The sequence below is a fragment of the Tenrec ecaudatus genome, chromosome X, assembly GCF_050624435.1.
Source record: "Tenrec ecaudatus isolate mTenEca1 chromosome X, mTenEca1.hap1, whole genome shotgun sequence".
In the NCBI taxonomy this organism is placed as follows: Eukaryota; Metazoa; Chordata; class Mammalia; order Afrosoricida; family Tenrecidae; genus Tenrec; species Tenrec ecaudatus.
In genome coordinates, this window is record NC_134548.1 from 151,747,650 (window position 1) to 151,770,698 (window position 23,049).

Genomic DNA, 23,049 nt, shown 5'->3' on the forward strand with positions numbered 1-23,049 from the left:
TCTTATACACATATGTGTGTCCATGGAGTTGTTTCTTGCACTAACACATCAGTGAAAGCAGAACATTGTTGGAGATGGTGCCAGAGGATGGGCCCCTTGGATAGGAGGAGGTCACTCAAAATGTGACTACGGAGGAGCTGCTTTCTCAGAGTGGAGTCAACCCTGGTGATGTGAGTGTGTTAAAGCCCGTGGGAGTGGAATCTTCGGGATCTCCATTTGTGGCTGGGGCACTATTCCAGGAAGGAGAATCAGCTGCAAAGATCTGCTAATGATTGGAACTTGCAATATGTGAAGTATGAGTCTAGGAAAATTAGAAGTTGTCAAAAATGAACTAGAGCACATAAAGATCAATGTCTTCAGCATTAATGAGATGAAATAGACTGGTATTGGCCATTTTGAATCAGAACATCATATGATCATATGATTTACTATGCTGGGAATAATACAATCGAGAGGAGTGGTGTTGTATTCATTGTCAAAAAGGACATTGCACAATCAATCTTGAAATACAATGCTGTCTGTAATAGGATTTTATCTATCTGCCTTCAAGGAAATCCAATCAATACAACTATTATTCAACTTCATGTACCAACCACCAAAGCTAGTGATGCACAAATTGAAGAATTCTACCAACATGTTCAGTCAGTAATGGGCCAAGCATGCAATCTAGATGTATTGATAATTATTGGAGATTGGAATGCAAACATTTGAAACAAAGAAGAAGAAACAGTTGTTGGAAAATATGGTCTTGGTGATAGAAATGAAGTTGGAGGTCACATGAGAGAATTTGCAAGATCAACAACTTCTTCATAGCAAATACCTTTTTGTAAAAGAGTTTCATTGGCACTTAGTCCACATATTGCACAATTCAATAGTTCAATCAGATCAAGAAGAGTTGTGCAATCATTACCACAATCAATTTTAGAATACTCCCCCCACATGGTTAAATACTCCTTCCCCCATGATTCAAATGAACTGTGTAATCACCATCAGTTCTAGTGCCCCCTTCCCACTCCCACATACAGTGTTTGATACCATCATCACCCCCGTCACCCTCCCTGTCTCCCACCTGCACCACTATGTCCCCTATAAACCCATCAGCTCTTATCTCTATGCATCAACTCCTTCTGTGCTTCACAAACTGGAAAACCCAACAGAAACAAAATTAGGTGGTAAGGAAAAAATAATAAGAATTCAACGATACAAATACAAATAGTGAATAAGAAAGAAAAGACAACTGTGAATATTTAAAAGGCCAGGGAAGAAGTTTTTGTCATAGAACTAGCAAGAAATACTTGCACCTAGAAGAATTTCAGGTTGGGTCAAGAGTGTGGTCAACAGACCAAGTATCAAATTTGATCCAGTATAATCATGATTACAATGATCCCTATCCAATAGTGAAGCTGTTCGAGACCCTTGACTAGTGGTGCTCTGACAGCAGTTTAATTTGACTAAATACTCTGCAGTATTCTTTTTTCAACAACACAAAAGGCTAATATGCACATGGACTTCTCCATATGGAATACACAGAAATCAAATTTACTACATCGGTTGGAATATATATTGGAGAAGCTCAATATCAGTAACTGAAACCAGGACAAGAGTAGACTGTGAGAGAGACCATCAATTGCTCATATGTAAGTTAAGGGTAAAGCTGAAGATGAAAGCATCCACGAGAGCCAAAATATGAACTTGAATATATCCCATCTGAACTCTGAGAACATCTCAGGAACTGATTTGACATGTTGAACATTAATGAGAGAAGAGCTGATGAGCTGTGGGAGGACATCAAGACCATTATTCATGAAGAAAGCAAAAGGGCAATAAAGACATAGGAAAGAAAGAAAAAAAAGATCAAAGCGAATGTCAGAAGAGACTCTGAAACTTGCTCTGAATCACAGAGTAGCTAAAACAGATGGAAGAAATGATGACATCAAAGAGATGAAAAGAAAATGTCAAGAAGACAAAGCCAGATATTATAATGAACTATGCAAACACCTAGAATTAGGAAACCAAAGGAAGAACCCGCTCAGCAGATCTTAAACAGAAAGAATTCAAGAAAAAATGCAGTCTTGAAAGATTCTATGAGCAACATATTGAATGATGCAAGAGATGATGGAAAAGGATACAGAGTCGCTGTACCAAAAAGAACTGGGTAACATCCCACCATTTCAGGAGGCAGCATATGAGCAAGAACTAATGGTGCTGAAGAAAGAAGTTCAAGCTGCACTGAAAGCTGTAGCCAAAAACAAGGCTCCAGGAATTGATGGAACACCAATTGAAATGTTTCAACAAGCTGATGAAGTACTAAAAGCACTCATTCATCTATGCCAGGAAATTTGGAAGACAGCTACTTGACAAACTGACTGGAAGAGATCCATATCTGTACCCAATCCAAAGAAAGGCAACCCAATTGCTCACATTGTAGACCAATACCACTAATATCACTTGCAAGTAAAATCTTGCCGAAGATCATCCAACAACAGTTGCAGCAGTACGCTGACAGAGAGCTGTCAGAGGTTCAGGCTAGATTCAGAAGAGGACATGGAACAAAGGATACCATTGCTGATGTCAGATGGCTCTTGACTGAAAGCAGAGAATACCAGAAAGATGTTTACTTGGATTTTGTTGGCTAAGCCAGGCATTTGATGGTGTGCATCATGACAAACTATGGTTGGTCCTGAGAAGAATGGGAAATCCAGAATGCCTCATTGTGCTCATGAGGAACTTGTACATGAATCAAGAGGTGGCAGTTGTGTCAACAGAACAAAGGAATACTGCATGTTTTAGAATTATGAAAGCAATGTGACAGGGTTGTTTCCTCTCACCATACTTATCCAATCTGCATTCTCAGAAAATAGTCAGAGAAACTGGCTTATATGAAAAGAATGTGGCATCAGGGTTGGAGGAAGGAAGCTCATGAGGCAGAATGGTGGCTTTTCCAATCCACAGAACAAGGCAATGTGGCTGAGAGGCTGACACCAGACATGTGGCCTCTAGCTGCGGGGTGGCACTGCTGTAGACGACAGACTGTAGCTTTAATATTTTCTGAACCTGACTTTTAGGAACCTGTTAATTCCTCTAACAACCCCCCATAATTGGGAGTATTGTCTGTGAGTTCTGTGTTGCTCTTGTGAGGGAGTCTCAACTCAGCAGAGAAGTAGAGTGCTGTGGGAAGAATGTTTGGTATCAGGGTAAAGACGGATGTAATGTGGAGGCATGGCTGACTCGTGTCTATGGAAATTGGCTTTGGGCTGATAAGGTGTTGATTCTCTGTTTCCCTACTTAAGCCACAGATCAAACATGGATGCCAAGCCATTTTTTCCATTACCATAACACACCCTTATCATTATTCACTGATGTCCAGTCGATTCCAACTCAGAGCAACCCTGAAGGACAGGGGAGAACTGCCCCTGTGGGTTTCTGAGACTGTAACTCTTGATAGGAAGTAGAAAGTTTTGTCTTTCTCCCGGGAGTGGCTGGTGAATTCAAAACTCCTCACCTAGCAAATAGCAGCTCCTCTAATCATCATTAACTTAACCTTATCTGATCCCTTTCTATAAAGAGGTCAGGTTTTAGAACACACCACAAAGGGAGGACTACGCATGGCCTACCCACGTTTACATATTTTTGTGTGTGAAGGGGGGAGGAGCACAATTTGATTCATGGCAGTGAACATGAGATTGAAGGACTACCCAGGCAGAGGAAACACATGGAAATGCACCCCCCCAAAACCAAACCCACTGCCATTGAATTGATTCCCGCTCAGAAAGATCTTGTAAGACAGAAGAGAACTGCCCCATAGGATTTTCAAGTCTGGCATCTTTATGGAAACAGACTGTCATTGCTTTTGCTACGGTGGATTTGAATCACTATCCTTTAGGTTCACAGCCAAAAGCTTAATTTCTGGCCCACCAGATCTCCTGGAAAGGCATATATATGATATGAAACCACAAGATGCATTCAGGGAATTGGAAGACATTAAGAATAGCCAAAACAAAATAAATCTCAGGGAGAAAGGCATGATGTAAAGATCAAGTTGCAATCTGGAGTCAGGGTATCTGGAAATGCCTGTCAGGCTAAGGAGCCAGGTCTGAAGACAATGGGTAGCCAGTGGAGGGTGTCAGGTAGGTGCGGGATAGTATCAGCTTTGTGCATCACAACGAGTTCTCTGGTCTAAGTGTGGAGGAATGATTTGAGGGAATTAAGGCAGCAGATGGTGAACTTTTCTTGTAAAGGATTTGCGTCTGCCATTGCATGAAAGCAGCCAGTAGGTGAATGCTTGGGAGTGGTTCTGTTTTAATCAGACTGTATTGATGGACACTGAAATGCGAATTCCATATAATTTTCACATGCCACAAAATATTATTATTTTTCACTTTACTAACTCATTTTATTGGGGCTCTTACATCTCTTATAACAATCCATACATCCATTGTGTCAAGCACATCGGTACATATGTTGCCATCATCCTTTTCAGAACATTTTCTATTTCAGCCCAGGGTATAAGCTCCTCTCTTTTTCCTCCTCCCACCCTCATGAACCATTGATAATTTATTAATTATTATAATTTTCATATTCATATCTTACACTGTCCGCTGATTCCCTTTACCCATGTTTCTGTTGTTCATCGCCCTGGGGTGGGGGTGGTATGCGTCAATCATTTCAATTTACTCCCCCTTCTCCCACAACCTTCCCCCGACCCTCACAGTATCACTACTCCCATTATTGTTCCTGAGGGGTTTATCTGTCCTGGATTTTGTGTGTTGAGAGTGTACATGCTCTGGTATAGCTGGATTTATAAATATAACTGGAGTCATGATAGTGGGGAGGAGGGAAGAGGAATCATTAAAGAACAAGAGGACGTAGTATGTTGTTGTATGTTTAGTCGGTGCTACACTGCACCCTGGCTGGCTCCTACCTTCCTTGTGACCCTTTCTGTTACGTGACGTCAAATTGTCTACAGGTGGGCTTTGGGTCTCCACTCTGGCCCCACTCATTCGCATTGCTTGTTTTCCGTCTTCTGATGCCTGGTACCTGATCCTGTTGACACCTTGTGATCACACAGGTTGGTGTGCTTCTTCCATGTGGGCTTTGTTGCTTCCCTGCTAGATAGCTGCTTATTTATCTTAAAGTCCCAGATGCTATATCTTTTAATAGCCAGGTACCATTCGCTTTCTTCACCACATTTGCTTATGAACCCATTTTATCTTCAGTGCTCGTATAAAGAAGGCGAGCATCACAGAATGCCCGGTTCTTAGAACAAAGTGTTCTTGCACTGAAGGAGTACTTGAGTAGAGGCTCAATATCTGCCTGGTACCTTAATACTTAGCATTTAAATATATGTACCTAGACCTTTATATAAATATGTTTACATATGTATGTGCCTGTATTTATGCCTCTATGTGTTAATCTGGATAGACTAAAGAAACAAATTCATGGACACTAATATGTGTAAAAGAAAAAGCTTTATATAAAGAGTAATTTTACATTAAGAAAACATCCGAGCCCAGTCCAGATCAAGTCCATAAGTCTGATATTAGCCCATATGTCTGACACCAAGCTATAAAGTCCTTTTCAGACTCATGAAACAGATTCACATTCACAATACACCAAATGCAGGACAATCACAGGCCAGTGGGGAAGAAGTCTTGTGGATCCAGTGGTGTTGTAAGCATCTCAGCACTGGCAGGGATCTCTACGTGGCTTCTCCAGCTCAACAGTGTAGTTCCATGTGTCTTGTCAGCTGCAATGTTTCCCAGGGAGTGAGCAGAGAGAGGAAGTGTCTCCTGCCTCCAAGGAGGAAATACCAGAGTTCCCAGAATCCTCAGGAGAAGGCCATGCCCACACAGAGGCCTCATTGGCTATGACCTGATTGACAGGCTAGACTCTACCCCTTCACTCTGAATCCTCTCAAGTCCCAAATTCACCCTAGATTATGTAACTACCACACTCTATAAATGTCCTTTGCCTCATAGTTCTCTCGTCTATTTCTTTTTACCTTTCTTCTGTCCCAGTATCATGTTTGACCATCATTCGGCTCTCTGTGCTTCCTCTTGGCTACATTGCATTTGATCAAACCCCACCAGGCATTCTACGCCCTCTTCATCATCGATATTAGATCACTTGTTGTGCCCTTGTCCCTGGGCTTGTTGGCTTCCCCCTTCCTTTTCCCCCTTCTCCTCTCCTATACAACCCCCCCCAACCATCAGTCCCACTGTTTTCACTTCAGGATTGTTTTAACTGTTTATCTTATATCGATGGCCATGGGAGGGGGGAAGCCTATAAATAGTCCCAGGACTGTCTGTTAACCCTTATGAATGTTTTGTGATCCAGTCTGATGAGTTGACAAGCCCTGCCCCCAAAATTTATTTGGGGATTCCTCAGGGACTTCACTGCTTTGCTCCCCTTGCTGTTTTATTGTGCTCCTTTCATGTTTTGCCCTGTTATGGTGGGGTCAGCCCGGGCACAATTCCTGCACTGTGTCTTCAGCGCTATGGATCAGTGAGAGGACACTGTGTCTTGTGGTGGGGCCAGCCCTATGGTTTTCTCTCTACATTGGCTGTTCTGAGCAGGAATGCTGTCCTCGGGGCAAACTATTATTCTTAAAAAAATTTTAGGCCATCAAAAACAAAGAGGTAGAACAAATTGCTTTTCACTTGCAGGCCATACACAAACAAGTGGTAGACAAGATTGGGCCTACAGGCTGCAGGTTGCTATCTGGACTCCCCTATGGGAGTGAAGAGAATATAGATAGGATCTCTGAGAAACTTATCTCTGAAGGGAAGAAACCGTGTAGTAGTAAGAGAGAAAGGTGTCATGGAAGGGTTGCTTCTCAGAAGTGATCTGAGGATGTTTATAGAGGCCAACAAGAGACTGGGAAAAACCATTGATGATGCTGATAGTGGTCTCATTCACTCTCACTTCCATAGAAGCATGCTGACCCATAGTGAGTTTGTAGGGCAGGGTAGTATTGCCTTCTGTGAGTTTCTGAGACTGCAGCTCTTTACAGGGGTAGAAAGCGCCACCTTTATCCCATGGAGGGTCTTGGTGGTCCTGCTGACCTTGCTACTAGCAGCCTAACAAGAAAGAAATCCTTTTCTTCTCTCTAACCCAGTGGTTCTCAATCTTCCTAATGCTGTGGCCCTTTAATACAGTTCCTCATGTAGTGGTGACCCCGTATGTGGGTGTCCCCGCATATGGGCAGATCCTCCTGGAGTCAGATAGAGGAGTAGTGTCTTGGTTCCTAAGACCATCGGAAATATGGTCTTAGGTGACCCCTGTGAAAGGGTTGTTTGACCCCCCCCCCAAAAAAAAAGGGTTCACAACCCACAGGTTGAGAATCACTGCAAACCCTTTCCCTTTTATCCTTGCTGGGACTCTGTCTGCCTTCAGGAGCAGTTCCATGACCCTAGGAACCAGCCTGGGAATCTTGCCATGTGCCCACAGACCTTGGATTCAGGCAACTCTGCACCCACCAGCCTGTGATCTCCCTGCCTCCCACATCACCTTTCTGTATCATCAACCTACAGCTACACGAATGTGAGGGGGGTTCTGGCTAGCATTTGTACTCGTGGACTTTACTTGGACTGGGCTCGCATGCCTTCTTGATATAAAATTACTTGTTGATATAAAGTTCTTTCTTATACTGATATGAGGTTTTGTTTCTCTAGACAGCCAAACACAGATTCCAAATGGAGGAAGAAATACCTCCTCTATTGAGACTAGAGCCCAGGTAGGGCTGCAGGTGAGGTGTTGGACTGGTAACCATGAGGTTGATGGTTCAAACTCACCAGCTGCTTCAGGGGGAAAAAAATGAAGCTGTGTTCCTAGAAAGATTTAGTCTTAGGAACCCTAAATAGGATTCACTTGAGGGCAGTGGATGTTTGGTACTGAGAAGCAGGGGTGGACACTCGGGGGGTGGGTATTTAAATAGACACCAGGTGAGACAGGTGAGAAATATTTCCTTTGTGATCTCTTTTTCCCCAGTGGACAAGGAGGCAAGACTCGAATTCCAAGTAAACTGGCTACACACTAAAGTCACCAAGGATGGTGATGGTGTTAGGATTGAGCAGAAATAATTGAGCCACATTCCCAAGCATTCAGGAAAGTATGTGGGTGACGGTGACTAGGGACAAGGTGCCAGAGCTCCATGAAGGGTGGATGAGCAATATGGGAATGGGCTGGGAGCAACAATGGGGAATGTGCAGAATGCCAATTGATTCTTCAGGACACATAATACAGGGTGTGATGTGGTGATGCCCGTGAGGAATAGTGGTGTGGCATGGTGATGAAGGTCTTACACTTGAAACAGCTTCAGATCAGGGAGTGTCCTAGGTTAGCCTCAGGGACTGGTGAAGTGGTGAGATGAAGGAAACATCAAGGCAGCAAATGAGAGGTGGGCAGTTGGTTCCCAAGAAAGGCCATTCCAGTGACCAAACTGGTGGAAAGGGCAGCAGTGAGTGGAGACAGGGTCAACAGCACAGAGCAGTGCCAGGCCGAGGGAGAAGTATGTCTGTTTAGTGGGGTTGAAATGTTATAAATATCAAGATTCCTCCTATGATCCAGATAGACAGAAGTTGCTGGACGACATAAACAGAGGAGCCAGGGAAGTCTAAGGCTGGAAGACGTTTGCTGTGGTCAAGCAAGCCACCTGTGACTTCTTTTTTGAAGTGCCAAACATTGCAGAGTAGAAAGTGCTTTTGTACTGAGACTGTATTGATTGGGCAGTTAGGTCTGCAGAAGCAGATAAGCTCATGTAATATGTCATCTGGGTTGACCAAGATCGGCTTGGGGAGGGGCAGGGGAGGAGGGTGGGAAGGGTCTGCACCTGGGTTTCTTGCCTCTGCAAAGCCCAGTTTTGTGTGAACCGAGCTGTGCGGCTAGGCTGGACTCAGGGTCTGGGAGACAGGTAGCCCTGAGGTTTCTTGTTTCTTAGAAAGGCAGAGAAAGACCTAGGTATTAACAAATAGAATGGGCTCATAGCCACTGTCGCTAGTCTGGGACAGTTGCTGACCTGACAGAGAAAGAACTTAGACGTGAACTAAGTTCTGTTCACTGCTTTTTAAAAGCTTGTCATCTTCACGGGACTTAAACAGCCGATTAAGCCAGACCAAACCCACTGCCATCGATTGCATTCTCACTCATAGCGACAGAAGACAGCAGCCCCATAGAGTGTCCAAGACTAAAATCTTTGTGGGAGCAAATCACCACATCTTTCTTGCCCAGAGCGACTGCTCCATTCAAGCTGCTGTTCTTTCGGTTAACGGCTGAGGGCTTACCCAAGGCACCACCTGAGTGCCTAAGGATCTGGTTAGCTTACTGCTATCTAGTTGACTGGAACTCAGGGACCCTATAGGACAGGATAGAACTGCCCCTGTGGGTTTCCAAGACTGTAACTCTTCATGGGGGTAGAAAGTCTTGTCTCCCTTGGATTGGCTGGTGGTTTTGAACTTCTGACCTTGAGGTTTGCAGCCCAACTCAATCCACTATGGGTTGAAAACACAATGATGCAGCTTGGAGTTGCCTAAGGGTTATTTGTTTTGTTTTGTTTGTTTTGTTGTTAGGTGTCATGAAGTCCCAGGGACAACAGAAGGCAACACTGCCCAGTCCTCCACCATCCCCACAATTGTTCTTATGTTTGAGCCCATTGTTGCAGCCACTATGTCAATCCATCTTGTGGAGGATCTTCCTCTTTTTCGCTGCCCCTCTGTTTCACCGAGCATGATGTCCTTCTCCAAGAATTGGCCTCTCCTGACATGTCCAAAGTATGTGCCATCCTTGCTCCTGAGGAGCATTGAGGCTGTCCTTCTTCCAAGACAGATTTGCTTGTTCATCTGGCTCTCCATGGTACTTTCTATATCCTTCGCCAGCACCACCATTCAAATGCATTGATTCTTTTTCAGTCTTTCTTATTCAATGTTAACTTTAAAAAAAAAACAGGGAGGTTCTATGATCACGACATAAAGCACTGGAGAATCATGTAGGCAGAATGCTGGAGCCGGATTGATAAAATATGAAGAAATGGAGAGAGGACATGCATTAGTAGGTGGGCATAAAGAGCTAATTTTTAAGTGGCTTTAGCTTTGGGGGGGGCTTTCTACTCCCATAAAAAGTTAGGGTTGGAAACTCACAACGGCAGTTCTACATTGTCCTGTAGTATGCCTCATCCACTGGATGGCAGTGAGTTTGGTTCGGGTTTTTAACGTTGTGGGTTACACATTGGGCTGCCAATGACAAGGACAGCACTAATAAGGTGACCAGACGTCCCGCTTTTGGCAGGACAGTCCCAATTTTTAACAATTTTTCCCGCATCCCGCGGCTTTTTAAAAAGTCCTGATTTTTGGAAAGAATGCACGACAAGCGAGGGTATATGGTTTTCGGCAGCCATGTGGCTATTTCGCCAAGATATGAGTTTTATCAATGGTGTCCCGCCTTAGCAATGTTAAAATCTGGTCACCTTATTAAAATCCAGAGAGAAAAAAGGCGACTGCTTGTGAAGATTTCCAGGCCTGGAAACCCTAGAGAGTAGTTCTGGAGGGTTGATAGGAGTTGCAATCACTCAGCTGGTTGGCAGGAGGAGTTTGGCTTGTAAGTTTTGAGGTTGGCAGTAGCCTCTGGCTCAGTAGCCAGCTGAAGAAAGGGTGATAGGTCAGGGTGGGAGATGTGCAGTTCATTCATGTGGAGGTAGAAAGGAAAGCACAAAAAAACAAAGATCCCATACAGACTCAGGGGTGAGCTCAGAAGTACGGAGAAAGCAGGCTGGTCTCAGAGACCAAGCTCAACTATGGAGGCTAGAGCTGTACATTCTGGTGTGTGAAAAATCCAGAGGTGTAGCAGGCTGAGAAGAAAGGGGATTTTTTTTTTAAAGAAGAGATGAAAGGTCAAAGGTGACTTCCTAGTTGGGGAAATAGGCTTCAAGACATCAGTTACAACTGAATCAAGAGGAGACAGAGAAACTCACAAACACCAAAGACATACAGTCCCAGAAACCCACAGGGCAGTTCTATCCGGTAGGGTCGCAATGAGTTGGAATGGACTGGAGGGCAGTGAGGAAGCATGGGAGCGAGAACTGATGGAATCTCCCTAACGTGAGAGACAACTCGTCTAGGTGCTTACACACAAGAAAACCTGTAGCGGATGCATGCATTGCCCATGCCTTTGAGTCCATTCTTTTATGAATGACTACAGCGTCGGGGTGGGCTTTTGTTTGTTTGTTTGTTTGTTTGTTTGTTTGTTTGTTTTGCCAATGAAAGCCGATCAAGGAGAATCCCATTTACAAGTACAGAGATGGAGATTTAGGTGAGTCCCAGGGGAACAACCTCGTAGTCCATTAAGAGACTCAGGGGGACAATAGAGAGACAGGTTAGGAAAGATCGATTTCCCGGAGAGCGCGCTTAGAATGGGCTCCATCTGTCTGTCCAGGCTGGTCACAATGAACGGATGTCTCTTTTCCAGGAGCTAGTGGGCTAGATTCCACAGCCTTTCCTGCCACGACAGCGCTGGGGTGCGCACCTTGGGGGTGGGGATGGAGGAGGCGAGGGGCAGTGGGGCTCTCCGTGGCCCGGGGTGGGGGTGGGTGGGGGGGTGACGCGTCCCCTTTAAGAGCGGAGGCGCGGAGGCGGTGCGCGCTCCGCTGGCCAGCCCGAGCCCCGCCCCTTTCCCGTGAGCCCTCTGGGAGTGGTCTGGTCGCGGGCAGCCGCGGGTGAGGAGCGGACGGGCTGGCCAGGGGTGGGAGGTGAGACATGGCGCGGCGCGGCTGGCGGCGGGCGCCCCTCGGCCGTGGGCTGGGCGGCCCCCGGACTCGGGCGTTCACGCGACCCCTCTGCTTGCTCCTGGTAGTGGGTGTCGTTGGCTGGGCCCGGGCTTCGGACGGCGCTGGCCGAGCAGCGAGAGCCATGGACGAGGAGATCGTGTCCGAGAAGCAGGCTGAGGAGAGCCACCGGCAGGACAGCGCCAACCTGCTCATCTTCATCCTGCTGCTCACGCTCACCATCCTCACCATTTGGCTCTTCAAGCACCGCCGGGCTCGCTTCCTTCACGAAACCGGCCTAGCGATGATCTATGGCAAGTGCCTGGGCCCCCCCTGCGCTCGGCCCGCCGTCCTTGGCCTACTCGCTCCCCGACGCCTGCCATTTTCAGCCTCGCCCTCCACCCCCACCTCTCTGTCTCGCCCCCCATTTTTCCACCTCACCCTGAATCCTCCATTTGGCACCCCTTTTTCCCAGTCTCCACCCCGTTTCTCTTCAGGCCCCACCCCCTTTTCTCCCCCGCCCCTACTGTGGCGCTGTCCCCACCCCCCGCTGAGGGTGGGCGGGGTGTGGGTGCCCAGGCTCGACTCCGGGGGAACTGGGGGAGGAGAAGACATCATTTCCATCCATTTCTTGGGTTGTCATTTAGGGAAAGGCCCCTGGAGGCTGCTGTAGTCGCTCTACTGCTCAGATCCTGGCGTTTTGGGGGGCCCACAAGCGACCTTTACCCATTACCCAGCTCTTGCTACACCCTGCCCTTCGAAGGGTGACTCCTGCGGTGGCCAAGTAAAAAGTCAAGTGTGAAATTTGAAGTGGAGGGGCGTTTCCCGAGGTACAGGACCTTTGGGTCCTGTGTCTGGAACATCAGATTCTGGATATGCCTGGTTGACCCTTCTGATGGGGTGAGCAGAAGTGAGAACCAGGAAGAGTTTGTTCTCCCCTCAGGGGCTTGTGCTGGAAGATTAGGGACAGTGCAGCCAAGGAGTAATTTAAAACCACCACCCAGATGCCAGCTTTCTGTTGGCATGAGGTTATTGGGGCGTCAGTCAAGTCACTAGCTTCACAGCTCTGTTGACTTTCTTTTTTGAGGTTCTTTATTTATGTGGATTTTGTGGTCATGGGAGAGAATGGTCAAGCAGCTCAGGGGCTTTGAGGCCTTTGGAGCTAAGCTCTAGAAAGGAAACAGATGTGTCAAGTGGACACATCTTAATGGAAGGTGACCATGAGGGAGAGACAGGGTGAAGACAGACAAGCCCTTTCAGTACCGCTCCTGAGTGAAGGTTGTTTATCTTCACTTAGAACAGATTTAAATGGATGAGCTTGTAGAGGTTGATGTGTCAGACTTGCAAGTCGGTAGAAGCAGCTTTGGCACAAAAAGACATCTCCACGCCCCCACCCCACCACCCTTTCCAGTAGATACAGGCTTCTGAAACATGCAGGAGAGGTAGTTGTGCATGCGTGTGTGTGTGTGTGTGTGTGCACACACGTGTGTGGAGTGGAGGGAGAGCATCAGGAAAACGCAGAAACCCAGACAGATCTCACATTTTTAAGATTGGGTGCAAAATATATGCTGCTCACCAGGATTCCTGGTTCGGGGCAAGATTTGGTGGTTTGTATATTTCAGATTTTTGAATGGAATTCACAGTGCCCGGTAAGTACATCATCCTGATAAGTTACACATTTTTAACCACCCTATAAAAATATAAAAATTATTCTTAGCTCTCAGGCCATAGAAAAATTAGACCACAGGCCAGTTTGCCAGTCTCAATGCAGACTGGGGTCCCTGTCCTTGTAGGCCAATCGTATATAATCTAGGGAATGCTCCTTCTAAGTAATTCTCGTCGATAAATTAGAGAATGTAATAGTAAAATTATTGTGAGGAAGAAATGTGCTTAGGTTAGTATTTGACCTCTCCATCAAACAAATGCATTGACATTGAGTTGATTTCAACTCATCAGTGAATTGGACTGCTAACTAAAAGATCAGCAGTTCGAAACCACCAGCTGCCCCACAGGAGAAATATGAGGTTTTCTATTTCTACAAAGGCTAAAAATCTCAGAAATCCACAGAGGCAGTTCTGTTCTGTCCTACAGGGTCACTATGAGATGACCCCTATATAAATCCTCAATAAATGATACCCTTGCTATGGTTATTATTGCTGGCATAACTCTATTTTCTCTAGTTAAGCTTGAAACAGTTCTTTACATTGGTCGGCCTTGTAAGTTAAGATGGAAATAAAGAATTAAAAACAAATAGGAATTTAGAATGATCTAGAATAGGAATTTAGAATGATCTTGTGCTGTTTGGTAGCCATTATCTTTCACCTCCTTTAACTTTCAGAGTGAAGTAGAAATAGAAGATTACCATATATACTGGTATATAAGCCGAGTTTTTCAGCACATTTTTCATGCATCTTTTGTGGTAAAATTAGGTGCCTCAGCTGATATTCGGGTCATTTTTTACTCGAGTATATACGATACTTGGTTGCATTTCCTGACGTTTCTAAGTTAATGAAAAGTGAGGGAGTTGCTCCTCCCAGGGACTCCTTGCTGTACATGTAAACCAAAAATCCCAAACCATTGCATCAAGTTGAGTCCAACTCAGCCTTTTTTTAATCCTCAGGACCGTCCAGTGAAGTGGAGGTTGTTATGACTTTGCAAAAGCCAAATACCCAAACTCACTGCTATCGAGTTCATTCTGACTCATAGTGAACCAACCATATGTAGGGTTTCTGAGACTGGACATCTTTATGGGAACAAACAGCTTCATCTTTCTTCCACAGAGCGGTTGGTGGGTTTGAACAGTGGCTTTGCAGTTAGCAGTCCAACATCTGACCCACAATCTCATTAAGGCTCCTTTCACTTCATTATAAGCCACCTAAAATTTTCATGGAGTATCATGACTCAGTGAAATTTTCTGTCTTGCTAGAAGAGGAACTGCGGTTTTCAGAAGTGCTAGGTAATAGTTGTCAAGGTTCCACAGGTAATATCCAAGCCCCTATCTTTTCTGCCTGTGCTCATTCATCTAAACCACATACCTCTGGCTGTGCCAGAAGAAATCTCACTTGCAACTGCATGGGAGGATTTCTCTTCCTTTGGCTTACGATTTTGATTCTTGTCAAACTACAAATCCTCTGGTTAGATAACACCTTAAGTTTTCATCAGGCCATGTGCTGTCGTATAACATGCCTTCTGAATTTCTTCATAAGAGCAGCTTTTTGCTGGCCCATGAGCATGAGGACAGCGGTGATGAAAATACAGGATTCCCTGGTTGGAGAGAGAGTATGTTGATTGAGAAGAGAGTAAGAGGCTGAGGCACCAATGATGAATTTTACATCACAATGTTGTGTAAAGTGCTAGATGTTGGGATAGTAAAGTCAAGAATAGACCATGTGTCTGTGCAGCTGAATTTTACGGTTTGGAGGATTGAAGGCCAGTAAACATTGTGCTCTTGGAAAGAACTGTCTAGAAGGGATCAGCCTGACTAGATAAATGGGAAAAATTGGGCAAGAAGCTAATGAATGTTAATGGGGGAGGACCAGTTTAAAACAGGAAAGTGAGAAGGGTTGCCTTGAGCAATGTAATCAGCATAACTAAATTGTACACGCAGAAATCATTGGATTGCCACATGTTCTGCTGGGTGTATTCTCAGCCACTGGGGACAGGGCATTTACTCTCCTGACGGACTCCCAGATCAAGTTTAAGAAAAGATGGGATTGGGCCAAAGTACTTTCAGTAGCACAGAAATTAAAGTTTTCTAATCCTAATGAATGACTGTTATTTACTTTTGGGAATCTTTCACCGTCCCAGCCATTGTGTTGCTATGTTATTTGAGACCTTTCTTTTCTGCTTTACTTCCAGGTGAACAAGCTTTACTTCCAGGTGAACAAGCTCTGAGAATGCTTGGACTTCTAGGTTTCAGCCCACTGGTGGCTTTTTAGTTTTCCAGATTATCAGCCTAAATCCTAGAAATGTGCTATTATTATCAGCCTTTCCTTTTTATTTCAAAAAAGCAACCATAAAAATGTGTAAATGGCCCATGTAGTCAGTTTCTCGGCGTAGCACATATAGACCAATTGTTCCACTTACAACTATATCATCTCAAAAGCACCAAAGTGCTCTGTTCATTTGGGTTGCTTTCTGAAGCATAAAACTGAGTCACTGGAAGTAAAAGTTTCCCAGGTAGCTAAGCCTGAAAAGCGATCACCACTGTAGTGTGCTTACAGATGGTATAGAAAGCAATATATAGGGAAGAAATGGTTTGGGTTTTTTGGGGGAGGGGCCCTGTTTTTAGTTTTGCCTTATAAGTACTGCATCCAGAGTCCCAGGTGTACCTAATGTGACTCACTAATAATCATTTCATATGATGGGAAATACAAGTATGAATCATAGCTCCTTGCCTGCAAAGCACTTGAAATCTAGTGACTGAGTAGATAGGTAAATGCCAACTCATGGCGACCGGATATACAAAAAACCAAAGGCTACCCAGTCCTGCATCATCCTCAAGATTGCCAATGTGGTTGGGTCCATCTTTGCTGCTGCTGTTGTACATCTTACTGAGGGTCTCTCTTGCTTACTTCTAACGTATTTTCCTCCAAGAACAGTTAGTCTCCTGATGAACTGTGCAAAGTCGGCAAATCTGATCATGTGCTGTTGAAATCCAGAAGGTTTTCATTGCCTGATTTCATTGTCTAATTTTCAGAAGTAGATGGCCAGGCCTTTGTTCCTAGTCTGGAAGCTCCGCTGAAACCACTCCACCATGGGTAACCCTGCTGGTGTTTGAAATGGTGGTGTAGCTTCCAGTTTCAAAACAACATGCATTGCCACCACAGTAAGACAAACGGACGTGTTAATAGATGTTAATAGGTAACATTTGTTGAGCAGGATACAAACTCACTTAGCAAATATCTCTTTATAATGCATTGTATGATGATTGTACAAATCTGAATATTTTACCTATTAGCAACATGAATCTGGAAGTAATGAATACTGAGGTGTAAGGTGAGAGTGATGTATAGCAACCCAGCAGGAGAGAGTAGAACTGCCCCTATGAGTTTCTGAGACTCAGTTTTTACAGGAGTAGAAAGCCTCATCTCCCTTGGAGCTGCTAGTTTTGAACTGCTGACCTTGGCTTTAGTAGCCTGACACATAACCCACTGTACCATCAAGGCTCCTTTAGTGTTTGACAGTTGTGTAATTATGTGATTTGCCAGCTATTCATGATACAGTTATTATATAGTCATCTCCCATTTTGTGATCTAATATGGTCCTCTGTTTTCACACAATGCCGATCTTTGCCTAGTTATGTGGTTTGGGGAACCTAACCATTCCAGCAAGTGAGGCCTAGGTGACTAATGTGTTAGACACTATGTTAGGTGCCTTATGAATCTTACTGCATTTAAACTTCGTATCAGTCCTGTAATATCAAATATATAGGATGCTAATACTCCTAAGTTGGAAGGCTAGGAGTTCCTGAAGACCTAGACCATCTGGGTTCTCCAGAGTACTACTGGAGATGAGGTTGTTGGGTATGTTAGAGGAGATGATTAGAAAATCCGGAAACCTGAGAATTTGAAAACCTAGATTTCACTTACTCCTCAATAAGGTTGGATAAGTCTCTTAATAACGGCTGATTCGTTTATGTCTGTTTCACAAGGTTGTTATCAAATAATATATGTAGAAGTTGGATGGGAATTGGTTCAAGATCCTAGGTTAAAGAGATTCCTTGGAAAAGAGGCTTTCTGAGCCGGGATCCACCCATCTATTGAGATGGAAAGCCTTTGGAATTAAGCAGCTTATGTCAAATGTTACCTCCCCTTCATCTTCTCAGCAATGCAATGGAGGCAGTAGGGGTGAGGCTTGAGGAGGAGGAGGATAAAGGTCGGAAGAGCTACTGTCAAGAAAGTGCCAGGAGACAAAGATGAATTAAACACTTTTTAAATTTACAGAGGTCAGCAAAGATTTTTTGACGTTCATGAAGTTTAATTTGCTTTTAACACTGAGATTTACAACCTTCCTTAAGCAAATGTAGAGTTGGTTTAACTTTTTAATCCATAGAAATATGAGAAGTTTGGGCCTCCTGCAGCTTTGGGGGTCAGAGATATGAAATGTGACAGACTGGAAGGATGGGCTGCAGTTAGTTTCTGCTACTATCAGAAAGGGAGTGTTTCCAGCACAAGTGGGTCAGGACTGTGTAGGAGGGGTGAGACCCATATTGTGAATGATATCTCCTTGTGGTTGAAGTCTTTGTTTCCAGCTAGTGGTCATTTGAAATTTCACAATATTACTATTTTCCGTGCCTTTATCTAATCACCAGCTGCTCTGTGGGAGAAAGACAAGCTTTCTTCTCCCATATAGAGTTACAGTCTGGGAAACTCACAGAGATAGTTCCACCCTGTCCTAACAGGTTACTGTGGGTCAGCATGGACTCGATGGCAGTAAGTTATCTAAAGTCCCCTTTATTACCCAAACCCTCTGGTTTCCACTTTCTCTTCATCAAGAATTGTTTCAACTCCGGGATTAGGATTTGTCCTTTTCCAGAACCCAAATTAACGTGATTTCAATTCTACTTTTTCAGATGACTGATAGTCTAAGAAAAATACCTTACTATTTGTTTTTAACCTAAATTATTCTCCTTGCCATTATTTTGGCTCCTAAGGCATGTTTTTTTTTTAGCTGATCCAGTGATGTTATTCTCTATAAAATTGGGCTTGAGGATGTGTGAATTTTTACTACTGAGAATCCTATTTTCAATAGTTGACCCATGATATTTTTGTATATAAAACCAAAAAAATCAACTTTTCTTGAGTTTTTTGGTCCACCAGTCTTATGGAGTCACTGAGAAAAGAGCCATCTTTCTTTGTCTGTTGGTCCATAGCCTTTTCTGGGTTATGCCCAAACTCAGTTGATACCCCACAGTCAAGTTTTTATTTTGTTTGGAGCATTTGTTTTTGAGGTGAGATATTTTCAGAGAGTATCTTGGATTCTGTATAAATAGCAATATTTGTTAACACTTCTAAAAAGTTGATGTCATTGTACTGTTTACTAGCTAATTGCTAATCACTTTTTTAAAAATGTGCATTTAAGTTGACTAGAAGGATGTTACTCCCTCCTCCCTTACCAGCCAACTGCTGCTTTTGTCCCTCTCTGTTTTTGCTTTAGAGGAGCCCTGGTAGCATAAGGTTAGCAGTTCGAACCCACCAGCTGCTCATTGGGAGACAGATGAGACTTTTTGCTCCCATAAAGATTTAAAACCTCAGAATCCACAGTGGTAGTTCTCCTCTGTTCCATAGGGTCACTATGAGACAGAAGTCGACTCGATGATGAATTTGGTTTCTGCATCATCACTTACCGATCTGGTTTCATGCACTTTGGACATGTTATCAGGAGAGACCAGTCCCTGAAAAAGATCACGCTTGGTAAACTAGGTCAGTGAAAAAAACGAAGACACTCAACAAGGTATATTGACACAGTGGCTGCAACAGTGGGCTCAAGCATAACAATCGTGAGAATTTTCCTGGACCAGGCAGTGTATCCTTCTCTTATACATAGGGTTGCTATGAGTTGGAACTGACTCGGTGGTACCTAACAGTCTAGTCTGGTTTATACTCTCAACTACTCCCCTGAACTTGCTCTTAACATATTATCAACGAGTCCTTGTTTGCAAACCCAATGGATACTTCTGAATGCCTGTCTTATTCCACTTTGCTCTAACATTTGACTTTTTCCTTGGCATCTTGAATGCTTTACCACTACTAATGCCCCCCCTCCCCCGCTTTTCCCATTTTAGATGCCTTCATTCATTTTTCCTCCTCTTCCCAGTCCCTTAAAATTACCTATTCATAGGCATGATCCTAGCGTTATTGGCTATAGTCTTTCTAGTTTTATTTGCTTCCCAGGCAATCTTATCTAAATCTGACTTCATCCAGCTTTGACAGCCAAGTCTCTCTCTCTCTCTATTGGAAACTCCCTCTTCTTGAGATCCAGATTTTACATACTCATCTGTGCATGTGTCACAGGTACATCCAACTCAACATGCCCACAACTGAAATTAGCCTTTCCCTGCTAGCTAGTTCTTCTACCCGTATTCTGGTACTGCTGTCCCCCTAGGGCTCAGGCTGACTTGTCCACCTAGTTGCTGTGGTGTTCTGTCTCTAACACTATTCTCTACCTTTTTAATCTAAATTGAATAATCCATTGCAATAGCTACCAGGACACAGACAATCACAATGAAAGGGTTTGTTAAAGAAGTTAACAGGTTCCAATGCTCAGGATACAGTTGTTCATCAGGACATGTCACAGGCTCTTTCTTCAGGGATACTAACAAATGTCCAAAGGTATTCACCTTAAGCTTTGGAGGCAGCGAACTTAGTTCCCCAACTTAAGTGCCCAGAGGCACCTACTCCAGTAAGCTTCAGCCCAAAGATGCTAAAGCCCCACTTTGCTGGGTCAGCAAATCCAGCTCCCACAGTTAAGTGTCCAGAGATACTCCATTCCATAAGCCAGTTTCCTGTCCCAAGGCACTCAGCTTTTCTTGCTCTGAAGACTGAGGAGACCACCACTCAATTTCATGTTGTGGCTCCTGGTTCTGCTGCTGCTGGTGCTACTGCTCCTTTGATATCATAGCTCACTTCTGGATCCAGGATCCTGGCTCATTGCACAGGGATCTTGAGGTCCAGAAGACCTGGTCCACTTATGGCTCTTGCTGGTAATGAGATTCTCCCTCCTTCTCAGAGGGCTTTTTTTTATACCCAGCAGGATGGCATGCCAATCAGTTTTGTTTACAATTATTCACAGGTGAATCCTATCTGTGTCTTTCCTAGCCTGCTTAACCAAACCCACTCATAAAGGGCTGTTTGGTGGGAATTATAGACTAGAAGAACCACATTAAATAATTCACCACCCCTGCAGTGACCAAGTCAATTTAGACTCCCCTTATTATTTTGTCCTCTTTCCTCCAAGTCTATCCAATTACCAACTCCTCTACATCAGTGGTTCTCAACGTTCCTAATGCTGCAACCCTTTAATACAGTTCCTCATGTTGTGGTGACCCTCCAACTCTCAAATTATTTTCATTGCTACTTCATAACTATAATTTTGCTACTGTTATGAATCAGGCAACCACTATGAAAGCGTCGTTTGACCCCCCAAAGGGGTTGCGACCCACAGGTTGAGAACCTTTATGTATGAGAGCTCTACATAATACTTTCTAGAAATCCTTGAATTCCGCTCTCTCTCTCCCTCTCCCTATTACCCATCCCTTAGATTAGACTCTCAGCTCTTCTTAACTGAAAACCAACAGTGATCTCTCTGGTTTAGCTGCTAACCAAAAGAGGGTCAGCAATTTGAACCCACATCTGCGACCATAAATATCATAGTCGCGGAAATCATATAGGGGAGGTTTACTCTTTCCTATAGGGGTATTGATATGACTTAGAATTGACTCAAATGCACCTTACGAAAAGTCTAGATTAATGCTTCCAAAATAAAAATCTGCTATCAAGCCCCTACTAATAATTTATCTGTGACTTCCTTTTGCCTTCAGGTTTAAGTCCAAACTGCCTTCTTCAACATCCAAAGTCATTTATGATTTAGCCCTTGCAGATCTTTCTGATTTCAACTCTTTTCACTTTTCACCTGTACCTTTTGAGCCATGCATTCTAACTACTTGTGTTCCCCTGAATAGGTTGTGTTATCACACTTTCTGGACTAGACATGTATGTACTACCTTTCTCCTACCTGGAACACCTTTGCTTCTACTTTGTGACTTGCTCTGGAAAGAGTTCCTTCGTGTCTCACTCTTGATTAGGTGCCCTTTTTAAAAAAAAACCACCTTATATACATATATATTGCATTATAATTTTATTCGCTTTCTATCCTTACTGGATTTTGTGCTTCTTGAAGGGGAGGCCTTATTTTGTTTTTGATGATTTTTTTATTGTGATTTAGTTGTGTGTATGTGTGTGTGTGTATTTACATTTCAAGCCATCAACTCTGCATTCAACAGTCCCAACCGAAGGGATCAGGTTTCAGGCATCAAAGGAGAAAAATCATATCACTGTGTGCTCACCTTCCTGATACGATCGCTTAGGACAGATGGCTGCATGGGCAAATGTGGTGAAAAAAGCTGATGGTGCCCAGCTATCAAAGGATATAGCGTTTGGGGTCTTAAATCCTTGAAGGTAAACAAGTGGTCATCTAGCTCAGAAGAAACAAAGGCCACATAGAAGAAGCACACCAGCATGTGTGATCACGAGGTATCGAAGGGATCAGGTATGAGGCATCAAGGAACAAAAAATTATATTATTGTGAATGAGGGGGAGTGCAGATTGAGGACCCAAAGCCCATCTGTAGGCAACTGGACATTACCTTACAGAAGGGTTGCAGGGTGGAGATGAGCCAGTCAGGGTGCAGTGTAGCAACGATGAAACATAGAACTTTCCTCTAGTTCTTAAATGCTTATCCCCCCCCCCACTATCATGACCCCAATTCTACCTTACAAATCTGGCTAGACCAGAGAATGTACACAGGTACAGATAGGAACTGGAAACACAGGGAATCCAGGACAGATGTGTGAGGACCAGTGGTGAGAGTGGTGATACCTGGAGGGTGGAGGGAAGGTGGGGTAGAAAGGGGGAGCGATTACAAGGATCTACGTATAACCTCCTCCTTGGGGTACGGATAACAGAAAAATGTGTGAAGGGAGAGGTCGGACAGTGTAAGATATGGAAAAATAGTAATAATTTATAAATTATCAAGGGTTCATGAGGGAGGGTGGAGTGGGGAGGGAGGGGGATAAAATGAGGAGCTGATACCAAAGGTTCAAGTAGAAAGCAAATGATTTGAGAATGATGATGGCCAACAAATGTGCTTGACACGATGGATGGATGAATTATGATAAGTGTTGTACGGGTCCCCAATTAAATGATTTAAAAAAAGTTCAAACCCTCTGTCCCAAATTTTATCCCAACCTTCCTCCCCGTTTTCTCCCTCTTAATGGATCTCTATCCTCACTTTCACCAAAGTCAATACCTGTCAGCTTTTTAGTCCCTCACTTCATCTTCCCACCCTTACCCACTCTCATTGCCTTGGGGAGCCTCCAAAGTGTCCCCTTTAGTATGCATGTCTGTCTTGGTTTCTATCCTTATAGTGGTCTCATGTAATATTTGCCCTTTTATGACTAATTAACTTCACACATCATAATGTTGTCCGGGTCCATCCATGTCCCGAGGTTCTTCGTGGTTTCATCATTGCTTTTTAGCGATTGTTCCATTGTGTATATGTGTCAAGTTTCTTTATCC

At 44.0% G+C, this 23,049-nt stretch overlaps 1 protein-coding gene across 4 annotated transcripts in view; it reads left to right on the plus strand.

Annotated features, from left to right (window-relative positions):
* The first annotated feature begins 11,657 nt into the window (after positions 1-11,657).
* The window catches only part of SLC9A6 (solute carrier family 9 member A6), a 56,999-nt gene continuing 45,607 nt past the window's right edge, over positions 11,658-23,049 (plus strand). For 2 of the 4 annotated variants that reach the window (XM_075539576.1, XM_075539572.1), the window contains exon 1: positions 11,712-12,066. In XM_075539576.1, coding sequence (XP_075395691.1) covers positions 11,745-12,066 — 322 coding nt within the window. In that variant the 5' untranslated portion in view covers positions 11,712-11,744. Of the gene's footprint in view, positions 12,067-23,049 lie in introns of all 4 variants that reach the window. The other 2 variants (XM_075539575.1, XM_075539574.1) reach the window with 2 other exon arrangements.